The sequence below is a fragment of the Phaseolus vulgaris genome, chromosome 11 (genome assembly GCF_051622355.1).
Source record: "Phaseolus vulgaris cultivar YP4 chromosome 11, ASM5162235v1, whole genome shotgun sequence".
Lineage (NCBI taxonomy): Eukaryota > Viridiplantae > Streptophyta > Magnoliopsida > Fabales > Fabaceae > Phaseolus > Phaseolus vulgaris.
Window position 1 is genome coordinate 1402103 of NC_143508.1, and position 13241 is coordinate 1415343.

Here is a 13241-nt window from a genome sequence, read left to right on the forward strand (position 1 = left end):
ACATCAATGAAATGTCAACCAAATACCATGCCTTGTTGTCTGATAGTAATATTTATATTAGGAGAACTTTATTAGTAGACTTATTTTGGAGTCACATATATTCATTTATATTTTAGATTTTCGTAAACTAGTCTTTTTTTTTCATGTTACAATTAGGAAATATAATTATTTATGTCATTTCTATTTTTTTCGTCATCATGTAATTTCTGTTATTATTTTTAGTTAAATATGTGTAATATTTTTTATTTGATTTGATGTCATGTTCAAACCCAAGCTTTATTATTCAAGATGTTTGGCAACTCACTCGAGCGATACTAGCTTCTTCCGTAAACAGAAATTATTATTTGATTTAGATGAAATGTTTACATTATATAATTATATTTTTTAATCTATGGAAAGCTAATAACGTCTTATATAAATATTATAGACCACATAATCTTAACTAACTTCGACATTGCAACGTAATTACATTTTTCATTTTTTATCACATTATAAGTTAGAACTAACTCATATTTCCAGATAATTGCTGGTAAATAGGATAATGTTGGATTGCAGTTTCTAAAAATGTATAATTAGCGTCTGACATCTCATGTATGAAAATTAACTGTTTGTGATCCTTCTTATTTATCATTTGTCTTTTGAGGGAGAAATTTAGTTTAGTTTTCTGGATACACTAATATTGAGATATTAGCTGTATAACATTATTTTAAGAATATCTTGTCAAGGTTTAAAATAGAAAAGTAAGTAATCATTTTTAGTCTCATAAGAAAATAAAATAAAAAATAAACTCTTGTTCGTTCTACGTTGATCTAATTTGGGCCTACTACAAGGTAATCTTGCATATGTTTTTTTCTCCGCGATTTATAGTAGTTTTTAGCCCCCTAATTCATTAATAAAACAACACTAGAAATTTCCATGTGTCATGATTTAATTAGCAATGAAATTTATGTAAAAATGCGTTGCGCATAGCTTAAAGTAGAATTCCTCAAACAGTTAACTAATTATAAAATCAATTTAACCACTTATATTTTAATTCCTGAAAGATTTAAAATCTGTTACATATAGAAAATGTAGAAAGTGACTATAGACTAAAATGTTTTGAAAGAGGACGGTTGACATGGAAAAAAGTAATAAATTTGTTTGGTAAGTTTGAAATTACAAGAAATTATATTTATATTCTTTAATTTAAAATCTAATTTATTAATACATTATATATCATACACAGGGAGCTCATGCAACAATCCACTCTAAATCCAAATTCAAATAAATGGATTGAAATTAAAATCCATATCCATTTTAACTAGATCATATTTAAATGGATTTTTTTTTAAAATCGGTTTAAAGTGAATTAAATCTAGATTCAATCCATTTTGTTAATTAGATTAAATCCACTTTGTCAATTACATCAAATTCATTTTGATGACTAATTTAGGTCGAACTGAGCCTAAGCCGACTCAACCTGAACATGAACCAACTTGGTTCGACATTGGACCAGGCCCAGAAAACTTGACATCAACCCGGGCCCGGACAACTCGACAATGGCCCAAGCTTGGATGATTCAACATCTGCCCGAGCCCGTTCGACTCGACCCGAACCCGCTCGGCTTGACATCGACCCGAACCCGCTCAGCTTGACATCGACCCAGGATTGAGAGACTTGACATTAGCCAGGACCCAATCGACTCGACATCGATTTGGGCCCAAACAACTAGACTTCAGCCCGGGCCCGCTCGAATAAACATTGACTAGGGCCTAATCGACTCAACATAAACCCAGGCCCGCTCCACTCGACATTGATCAAGGCCCGTTCAACTTGACATCGACCTGGGCTTGCTCAACTCGACATTGGCCTGGGCCCGTTCAACTCAACATCGACCCGAGCCCGGGAGACTCTACATTAGCTAGGGCTAGCTCGGCTCGACATTGGCTTGAGCCCGTTCAGCTTGACATCAACCCAGGCTCGTTCGACTCGATCGGCCCGGGCTCAACAACTCGACATCAGCTCGGGCTTGCTTGGCTCAACATCGACCTGGGCCAGCTCGGTTTGACATTGGCCCAAGCTTGCTTAGCTCGACATTGGCCTAAGCCCAGGGGACTCTACATTGCCTCGAGCCCACTTTGCTCAACATCAACCTGGGCCCGCTCCACTCGCATCAACCCGGGCCTGGGAGACTCAACATTGGCCTGGGCCCATTTGGCTTGACATCAGCCCAAGCCCATTTAGCTTGACATCAGCTTGGGCTTTCTCAAGTCGACATTGGCCTGACTCGTTCGACTCAACATCGACCCCGACCTAACAACTCGACATCAACCCGAGCTTGCTCGGTTCAACATCGACTTGTGCCAACTCGGCTCGACATCGACTCGAGATGGCTCGACTCGATATGGGCCCGGGATTACTCAGTTAGACATCGACACAAGCCCACTTGATTCAACATCAACTGGATTGTCTTGGCTTAACTTAGACCGGACCAAGTCAAAATACAATTTGGATAATCCAAAAATGTATCCAATCTATATCTAATCCATATCCAATTAAATGGATTGGATTTAAAATCCAAAAATATGGATTTGGACTTGTAATAAATCCATTTAAATAGATTAAAATTAATATGGATATGGATAATTATGGATTGAATTTTGTAATTTAGATTTTTTTCTCACCCTTAATTATAGTAGGTTGAGTCTTAAACTTCTAATGTTAACCAAATTTACCAGCAATGACTAGTTTTCTTATAATTTGTTACGTTTTACAAACAATTATTTAAAATGGAAAAAGATTTGATGATTCATGAATAGATACACAAATATGTAACAATGCAGTGCCTTACTAATTTAATACTAATACTTATTAGATTCATTGTTTTTAGTGGTGTCAGTGGAAGGATAAATCAGCAGAGCACTTAAGCAAAGAAATAATCGTTAACTATCTTTTATGACCCGCAAATAATACTTTTAGTTCATTTTTCCAGTTACCATGTAGATAGATGTGCCTTTTTATTTTATTTTAGATAAAGTGTATTATTAAGAATAGATATTGATTAATTAAGTTATATAAGAAAATAAAATTATATTACATTTTAATAATAATTAGTAAACCTGAAGATGAAAGTAAGCAGTGAATTTTGTATGCATTCAGAGTCCAAATGCTATTCTTTGCGCAAAATCTGGGCGTCTCTTGCTGGGCATTCTAACCAGTCCAGTGATCTGCAGCTCTGTAACTGTCCTACAAAAGCGTGCTCTATTGCAAACGAAAATTAAGGATTGTGACTCATATCAATAAAATGCATTGCAATTGCTGAAAATTGGGAGATGTGCAAATACAAAAAAATAGTATTCACATATTACAACCTAAAATCATTTAAAGATCATGGACTCGAATCTGACTTATCACGAAGTACTGAAGTGACCTACAATTCAAAATCATTTAAAGAACTTCAAAAACTAGGTGTTTTTAAGTCTTACATTTGGTAAATATACTTCTACTCAAGATTACTTCATGGCATTAAAAGTGTTAGCTTATTTTCTGTTTCAAATGACCCCATGTCATGTAGTTTTGAAAACGTTCCATCATCTTTTCTAAAGTTAAAATGCTATGCAAATAAAAAATGACGCAGGTGACTGTAACTTTAGAACTGCTAACTAAAATGGGACATCTAGCAATGCAATTGAAGCAATACACCTGCTATCGAAGATACTATGTGAAATGGAAAATATAAAAGGATACTGAACTGATGCTTCGTTTTGGTCTGCAGATCCATTTATAGCTTTTCTCTTCTTTGGTTGGGGGGATTGCTTTGAATTTTGTTTCCGTTTATTTTTATTTTGAAGAACAATTGTTCTAAAAGATTGGAACCAGTCATGGAGATTGATAAGATCTCCATGCTCTTGAGCCAAAGAATACCTGTAAAATACTAAAAATATTAATATCAACTCAAACCGACAAGTAGAAACTTCAAACTAAATGAAAGAAAAATTCAGTTTTCCATTTGTGGTAGAAGTCTACTCTTTATATTCAAGATTTAAGTATACACACAAGGCAGAAAATTTAGATTAAATGTCAGCCACGAAGTTTTAAGCAAGGCTTAGAAATATGAGTAGGAACTAAAAAGGAAAAACATTGATTGACCTAGGGAATCTTTGTATTCCCACCCTCCCATGAAAGAAAAGTAACAATCTTTTGCCATTAAGATGAAGAACTACTTCCGTTTTGGGTATACTAAACGGCCCATATCAACCCATTCTATTATTCTATTATTAAAAATGACAAAAATATCCTCCAAAATAACGAAATAACCTTAAATAAAAGATTAAATAAAAGAAGAATGTAAATAAAAATTACTTCCAAAACTTTTTATCCAAAAGTATTATGGATTTCGATTTCCAGAACACATTTTTTAATTCTAAATTTTTTTATACATTTTTAATTGTGTTCCAGATTTTCAAATCTGGAAAAGTTAATTTTGGAAATTTGAAAAAAATATAGGGTAGAGGTTAAGGTTAAAATTGATATGGTGGAGGAAGAAATTGCCAAGGGTTTAACCCTGCAAATGTTTCGAAGATTTGAACACGTGACGACCAGTTACAGAGCAACAACCATAATGTTGCGCCGAGGGTCAACTTTGTTAGGGCACATTAAAGACATAACCTATTAAAAAGATGGAAATAGCATCTGAAAAAGGCAAGGGAACACATTATCGAAAAGTTGCAAGAATTGGGATCCTGCATGCAAACACTCTATTAGATACTTACATAATTGAGGAATCATGCCTGGATGGCAATAGGGAATTGCCACTCTTGCTACAGCAGCTACACTTTAAAATCTTATGGAACTCCAACAGATCAACTTGAATTCTTCTTCTTGGATCTCCAATCAAAACCTATGACGAGCAAGAGTTAATTAAAACTGCAGAAGAACGAAGAAAATTGTAAAGAATTTAAAATCTAGAGCATTAAACTTCATGCAACCTAGATGCATTATATAAATCTCATATAAAGAATGTATGAAGGCATGATGGTATCTTATTATTTGAAGTTCACTTAAATAAAATCTGTACCCAACAACATGCTGCACCTTCATTTCATTCGTGATGCATTAACCATGCCAAAGACAAATAAGTCAGCCTTTATAGGGATCGCAATATAACCTAGACCAAATGGGCTAGCCTCAAATAAGTTCATTTTATCCAGGTTAACAACAAAATTATGAATCTGCATTTTCGAACAAACAAATTAATGTTCTAGTCCTAGTTTTAACTTGTAAGCATAAATAGAGGATTTAATCAATTGGAAGTCGTGAAACATATTAATGCCATTTCCTCAGTTAGGCAAAGTTGTGCATGAGCTGGCAGCGTGTATAAGTAATGATCCATACAATGGAAAAGATAATCTCTGGATGTCTCTTACCAATTGAAGCTTCTCAACATTCTTGAAACATAAAATCTCGTGGAAAGGCATGCCTTCAATGGGCTTCAAAAAATTCCTGTTCCATGAAAAGAATAACCAGTAACTTTACTTAAACACTATTATCAATTAGGAAACGACAGGTTAAGTGCTTAATAATCAAGATTTTTTTTCTATTTTACTTCAATGCAGCAATGCAACTAAAGCAATAAGTCACGCTCTTCATATTTTCACTATAAATTGTGTCAACAAGTCGATGTAAAACAAAAATTACTACAAGTTAGTTATCTGATTGTTTAATACTTGAATACATTCATACCACTGATAGAAGCTTGGTGATTATAAATATAATCGAGTTAGAGATATCAACTTCGAAATATAAATATTAAAGATGACAAAATCTTCCATGATTAATGGGAAAGCTTAGCATACATCAACCGTTTTCTAATCTAAGCAAGACATTGATCAAACTATTGTCATGCTTTAATTAAATTTGGTTAGTTAAAACAGAAGGGATGCGGGAAAATGCAGTAGTGTAGGCAAACCGACAAATTGAGCCAACTTTTTTCTTTTCCAGTTATTCTAGGTTAAAAACTCAAACACCTTTCAAAAGCAACCTATTCCTTCCTTTTCACATCTCTTGCATCGTTGAGGCAAGCCTAATGTTTGACAATAACTAGATTTAATATATAACGCTGCTTCTACCATCCTAGCGTAAACAGAAAACAAAACACAGTTAACGATAATTTAAAAAAAATAAAAACTTACCCAACAAGATAGTCTAAAAATGCGATAGCTTGTGAATTTAGCCTTGCGTCCTTATCAGTGTTTACTGGAATCCTGGACGCAGATCTCCTGGAAATATAAATATTGCATTAGTTATCCCACAGAAAAAAAAAGCTTTAATTCAATATCAATCTGTACACTTTCCATAAAATATGAATGGTGGTTTTTTGTTACAAAATAGTAATTTAGGAACAAGGGATGGTATCTCAATCAAAGACAACGAAACCCAGTACGAGCGCTCAACAAAGTAATTAAATTTATCGTATCCCGAACTGTTAAATACGCGACTGATGGCTTCATGTTTACTCTAACTTGTAAGGGATTCAGTAGGAGGAAAAACTTAATGCAAGGACTCATGTGCTTTTAGTTCTTTCTCTAAATATAATTAAAGTTCACTAAGTAGTCTACTACATTACTTTTAAGACTTATATTAAAGGTCAAGTTGCGAAGGTAAGATTTCAATTGTGATTATGGAACAACACTAATAAAAGCACTTAAAAGACTGCATCTAGATTTTGTTCACGGTTTAAATCATGTGACTTTCACTTTTTATCAATCTATGGATTCCATCCCTCAAAAAAAGATATAAAGATTAACTTAAAATTTGGTCATTTTCTTCCCGGGAAAAGTGGCTGGTTAGGTAAAGGTACCAAAACATCATTAATAAAGTATCCATCTCCCAGGTCATGGACTCAGTCCTCTAGCCTGATTTATTTTCACCGCTGGCAAAGCACAAAGTCCCTGTCGTGCATGTCCAGTAAACGATAGCTACATATTCAAATTATGATCCATAATGAAATAACAACCAGCAAGAATTAGAATATTACTTGGGATTGTCCTTGGAACTCTTGCGTGGACTCTTTCCATCTTCACATCTTACTGAAGACTGCAAGACTTTCAGTTTCTCTTGAATCTGCAATAAATTATTTGGTAATTATTTGCTTTGAACAGGGACTACGTTGTACAAAATTTGAGCATTAGCTATCTCGATGAATGCAATATTGAACTGGCAAAATGTTACGGGTAGCAGATTGATAGAGTTGTCTTTTCAAACAAAAACGCAGTAAAATCAATAGTCTCTAAATCACAAAAGTATGTCACATACGACACCGCTATTCTAACTTGCTAATGATATAAATATATCCAACAAATAAACCAACCAGCTAACATTTATCCCATTAAGGAAGAAAAATTATCAACAAAAATACATTATCCCAATAGGAATGTTATTTGGCTCGTCCATGAAGCAACACTAATAAGGAAGAAACATTATCGATGAAAACAAAATACCTAAATTTCAGGAACCTTTGAAACAATCATGAGAACTTAGAGGACCACCAGATGGAAGAAAAATAAAGAAATCTGTCATATCTTATAATTAATAAAATCTCATCCACCTTGCCAACCCCATAAATTATATGAATAAAAGATTTGTCCTAACAGTTGGGATGCCACCAGTGTTTTCAAAGTTCCCGCCTCGAGAGTTATAAAACATATTAAAAGTGCTTTGCATGCTTTCTCAATCTCCAAGGAAACTTTTTTGTCTAAGAACCAATTAATGACTTTATTCCGTTTTCAAGAATGAATTTTAAATCTCAAATTTTCTAGATCAAACATCACAAGAATCCAATTTCCAAGGTTCTTAACCCACAAAAGAATATTAAAGAAATAAGTCAAGCAAAACCAGCAGTGATCCCAACTCCAAAAAAGAAGCATGTTATACGTTTTCTATGAGCAGGGAATATAGACTATGGTCTTCTCAAAATACTAAGAAGAAAAAAGCCATTTTGAACACAATATTAATCATCTCCATTCTGATGTAATTCGCTGATCTACTTAGAAATTATTGGTTTTACAATTGCATAGATGTTGGGAAGTTATAAAACTAGTTTTAGATGGTATATCAGTTACTACCAATTCTGTCTATATCAACTACTCCTTTACAGCGTATAAGTTAATCCATAGCAAATCATTCAGAGATATATTCAATTGCAGCAGGTTAAGGTCAATAAGTGCACTTAATTTGCTGATCTTGAGCACAAGCAATTTCATTATCTAATATGTCAACATTTAATAATGGGATCCAATCAGATTACTCTAAAGCAGGGTCTCAACAAGAATGAGATAAAAGTCAGAAAAATCAACATTCCCTGCAAGCATACATATACATAAATATGTGTATATATATTCAAGTTTAAGCATACCTCTGAAATATCTGCAGTAAGTTTTTCCCAATTCTCAATCAACTGATATAGCATCCCTGTGGGGAGATCCCTACATAATTTCCATTTTCCAATCAAAATTGAATGTATTTGATTGAATAGACAAATAAAGAAGAAAGGAATATTTCAAATTAATCCCAATAATTATTAGCATGACTTTTGTGATGCCATCGTGATTTTTGGTTAGAATACTTGGCGTCCTGCTCCTCTTCATTTCAGAACTTAATAGTTTAGTATTTCTGTCCTATTAAATTCGGGAAATAGAATACTTCATAACTTGGTCTTGCCGATATAAGCGAATAGATATGCTTTAGATATTATCTTTCACATAGCAAATAGATTTTATTGCTTCCCTACATATCATTCTCATATACTGCTTAACTATGCTCTCAGGAAAAAATATTAACCTACACCAACGAGCTTTTCTAAAAGAAGACAAGCATCATATCCTAGCTACCTCACTTTGCGTACTATCTGGCTAATAAAACCACCGCTTTGCATGATGGAATATTGTTGACAGGAATCATTTGTCGAAGACAAACCACAATATCTTTCATCCCCAACATGACAATCAGAACCCCTTGACAGGTTCAAATCTTGATTGAGAGCTTCACATAACAAATCCAATAGTCGCACTCTGCTATATTTTCCAGCTTCATATAGGCACTGAAAAAAGGAAAAATCAGGATGAACTCCAACTTATCCTTAACGACAACTACTTCCTGAACAATTTCATCAGAAAAAGATAAATAAAAATATTCAGTAACAATATAATGTAAAAAAAACTTATTTCAGTTTCTACTGTCAGCAATTTATCAGTTACAATCCAAATAGATTATCAAAGGAGTTTTAAAAGCAATGGAATTTGACCAATTAGAGTCCACAGGGTCAAAAAGCAACTGCTAAATATTACCAGAACTGCAGTACTCCATAGCTTCTGCTTTGTCACCAATTCTGACAAACCCTCAGCGGTGCTCTGTTTAGTGTGATGATCAGTAATTTGATTCCTAGATTAATGTTAACCAAGGGTTGAAGTCATTGTCTAACAAATCTAAATTAGATAAAAAAAAATTGCAAACTGTAATACCTTGCATACAACGGAAGTTCGTCTATGTATTTCAGCAGAGTCTCAGGTGATAGTGCAGATTTTCCCACCTGACAATCCAACATAAAAGAAAAAGGAACATGATAAAAATTATTCAAAACGACTGATAAGAAAAATTCTACACAACGCAAGTTTCTGATATAAATCATTAAATGTGTTCATTGGCAATGGTTGGAACCGAAGGAAGTGAACACTCCTATCAATATTGCTAGTGTTGAAAATTGCAAATATCGACTGTGCAGTTAAGTCTCTTATTATGGCTCGGTACAGTTAATCATTGGAGTAATCAAGGAGATAGTGATGTCAATACGGATCATACACTACACAACTAGAAAGATAATTCAAAAATTAGAAAAGTTCAAGACAAACTTTCTGATCTTCAGCTAGTGCTCGTCCATGTAAGAGACTTAGAGGTTCCGTTGAGAAATGTAATAAGCAAGCTACCTGAAATATATAGTCACAAAACATATCATGCAAAAGATAGGTTATATACCCGTTTACTGCATAAAAATTTCATACAATGAAGATACAGAACACTCAGACAATCAGTAACCCAAAAACTGCATTATTAACCTTCAGAGCTCTAATAAAGGATGTTATTGTCCCATCCTGGTTGATGAAGTAGTTTCTTAGGAAGACTGCCACTTTATGACCAATACTAAACATGGTGCAATGTTTCACGAGAACAGCCTCAACAACTGCATCCATTCTCTCAGCTGGTGCTCCAAGCTTAAAACTAGAGGGACACAAATGCTCAAGAGCATGTGATGGCAGAATGTTTCTCAGGGTATCCACTGTCGTTGCAACTCCAAATATGAAGATAATTGGAACCTTGACAATCCATTCACTGAGGAAAAAGATGAAGAAAATGAAAGCCGCTTCATATCATCTAAGCAAAGCTCACCATTATACATTAAAATAATTAAACAGATATTACAATCTCCAAATGTCAAAAAAATATATAAGGAACACATAAGCAGGAGGCCTGAACAGTTTTGGACAGAACAAAATAGCATAATTTAATTCCGTAGCCAACCCCACCTAATGGGAAAAGGCTTTAATTGTTGTTGTTGTATATACATGGTAAGGCCTCGATCACATTTGACCTAACCAATAGAATAACCAATAAAATATTCAAGATGCACATATCAAACCACATTGCAAATATACATAAACATTCTAGCAAAAAGATGCCTAAACATACCTCAACATCAAGATAAAATCAGTTAAGACTGGTCCAGAACATCTCCCCAAATCATTAATGATCAGCACCAGTGGTTTATTGTAGTTTACGTGTTCTCTATACCATGATGCTAAGATTGATATATCTGCTGACTGCCCACATAGAATTAAGAAAAGGTAAAGGAGACGACACAAATGAAATATAACAATTTAATTATAAATAATAAACAAGTGCAGAACTGAAGAAGCACCCACATCAATAGCACATCCAAGAAACTCTCGCAATAGAGCTTTCAAGCAACCAGAAATCCCATTTTTCAATGAAAACTCCATTGACGAAAGCTTAGCCACATGACATCCATGGGATTTCAAGAAATGGCCAAGCTCTTCAAATGTCAATATATCATCAACGAAATCTATGTTTCCTGCCAATCATACATAATTCAATATCAAAACATTTTTGGAAATACAAACATTGTTTTCGCTCCTCAAAGCATTCAGGGGATTTACAAGAATTGTGAACACACTTACTGGTGACAACGAAGGCAGTGAACAACTTCCCAGGAGTAGTATTATTTAGAACAGGAAAAGACCGAGTTGCTTCAGCAATAGTATGTTGTCCAAGCAACTTAGTAGTGTTGAAGCACTCCAGAACCCATTGTTGTATATCATCAAATACACTGGCATTGAGATCTCTTAAAACATCCTGCAGTATAAATAAGACTCTTCCTTAATTTTCTTGCTGTATCACTTAAGGGTAAAGAATGAAAATAAATTCAGTGCGCACACCAAAACCAATAGCAGTAAGGTGCAAGGTCTGGTAGAAGAAACAAAGGACCTTAATGGTAGATTCAATCTTTGCCCAAACAATTTCAAAAGCTTCAATCTGCAGTTGCTGAAACAAATGGAGATCACATTCCTCTGTCATACTTCCTCCCAACTTCTTTGCACTTTGTGGTGATGAAGATAACTCATTTCTCTTGCACAACTTTGCCTGTGCAGTTGGTGTTCTATCTTTTCTCCGAGATGAAGCTTTATGAAGAACAAAGAACGGCTAATGAAAAGAACCCAAAAGAAGATTAAATCAGCACTCTTCCCGTATTAGATCGGACATAAAATCAAACTAATACTAAAACCGACTTCTACAAATTACACTTTGTTCTTTTCTGGCTTTCCTCCATATTGTAAAGAATATTAACCAATAGACATCACATGACTTGGACTGGAAAAAACGAAGACCTGTAACTACCACTGCAGCAATGGATTGAAGACACCGATCCATGATGACAACATTTTTAGAGACTTAACTCAAATTTTCACTTGTTATGTTATGATACGCAAAATGAATTACTACTAAACAATGACTCTAACTGCATTCGTAAATATTCATCATGCATTTGAAATTAATCAAGTTACTGATACATATTTCAAACCAAAACAACAATTTCATTTCCAAACACAAACCAAATACTAAAGTAAAACCTAGTTACGAGTTGAAAGGACGAAAACAAAAGAGACAGCGACGTTATCATTCTCACGAGATACAAAATCAGAAACCGGTATAATCAACCAGAGCAGTTACAATCAAGATCAATAAGATAAAGCCGCGAAAAAAAACACGCACGCCACTCATCAATAAGATACACACACCAAATCGAAGACTAGAACTCAATAAACACGTGAGGAGAACAGTGAGTTTTCACTGGTCATTTACAGTGAAGCGACATTCGAAATTATTGGTGAAATGAAACAGTGTTGAGTAGAACAAAGGCAAATCGGTGAGCAATGTTGATAATAATCAGAGAGTTAAGGAAAGGAGAAAGGAAAAGAGAGAACCCGAAGATCGTTCTCTTCAACTTCCGGCGTTGTTGACGGAGGAATCGAATCGGTAACACTTCGAGAAGGAGCCATCGAATAGAGATTTGAAATCTACTATAGACACGCGCGCAGAGAGAGAGGGGAAAGGAAAGTGGGGGGAACTATGTGAAGAAGCGAGTCTCTCTTATGGCGGGAAAATCACAAGGGTAGTTATGGGAAGTAATATTCCACATTCCCGTTACAGCGTTTCTTTTCTAATTTTACACTAACTTCTTTTATGCCCTTTTAATTTTTTTTCCCTTTTTACATTATACGTTATATTTATATTTTCTTTTCTTTTCTTTCTTTATCTTTTTCTATATTATGTTTAGTTAATTTTTATCTCCATTGTGAATTTAAATATTTTTAATTAAATTTTTATTAAAAAAATATTCTATTAAGTCATAATCATTATTTATGTGTCTAAAAAAATACTTAATTAAGTCAAAATCTGTGACTCCACTTCCAATATAAAACTTTAAGATAATAAATCTGTGACTCTTTTCTAAACTTTCTCGTTTTTATTTAATCAGATTAATGTTTTGATTCTTAACATCTAGATAATATGAATATTTGATTTTGTATTCTCTACCACGACACCGCCAACTTATACAATAAAAATGAAAATGAAATTTTTTAAATACTTAATAAATAAATTCATTTAAAAATACTCAAATTTATAAAAAA

The 13241-nt window shown here is 33.9% G+C and overlaps 1 protein-coding gene across 1 annotated transcript; it reads right to left on the reverse strand.

Moving 5' to 3' along the window:
- Positions 1–3018: 3018 nt before the first annotated feature.
- Positions 3019–12704, reverse strand: ORC3 (origin recognition complex subunit 3). Its single transcript, XM_068612995.2, has 17 exons — positions 12534–12704; positions 11536–11751; positions 11229–11403; positions 10953–11122; positions 10720–10850; positions 10089–10362; positions 9885–9959; positions 9498–9565; positions 9324–9417; positions 8868–9076; positions 8393–8462; positions 7016–7101; positions 6171–6257; positions 5406–5481; positions 4752–4879; positions 3727–3903; positions 3019–3240 (listed from the first exon to the last, which is right to left on the reverse strand). Exons 1-17 carry the CDS (start codon positions 12606–12608, stop codon positions 3135–3137), a joined length of 2217 nt encoding a protein of 738 aa, XP_068469096.2. The 5' UTR covers positions 12609–12704; the 3' UTR covers positions 3019–3134.
- Between the last annotated feature and the right edge of the window lie 537 nt (positions 12705–13241).

Excerpts from the sequence above, each read along its gene's own strand:
- ORC3 (XM_068612995.2), bottom strand. The coding sequence starts at position 12,608 with ATGGCTCCTTCTCGAAGTGTTACCGATTCGATTCCTCCGTCAACAACG. Across the intron at positions 9,960-10,088 it reads CCTTTATTAGAGCTCTGAAG|GTAGCTTGCTTATTACATTT; the intron begins GTTAATAATGCA and ends TATATATTTCAG. Across the intron at positions 5,482-6,170 it reads TTTTTAGACTATCTTGTTGG|GAATTTTTTGAAGCCCATTG; the intron begins GTAAGTTTTTAT and ends TTCATGGAACAG.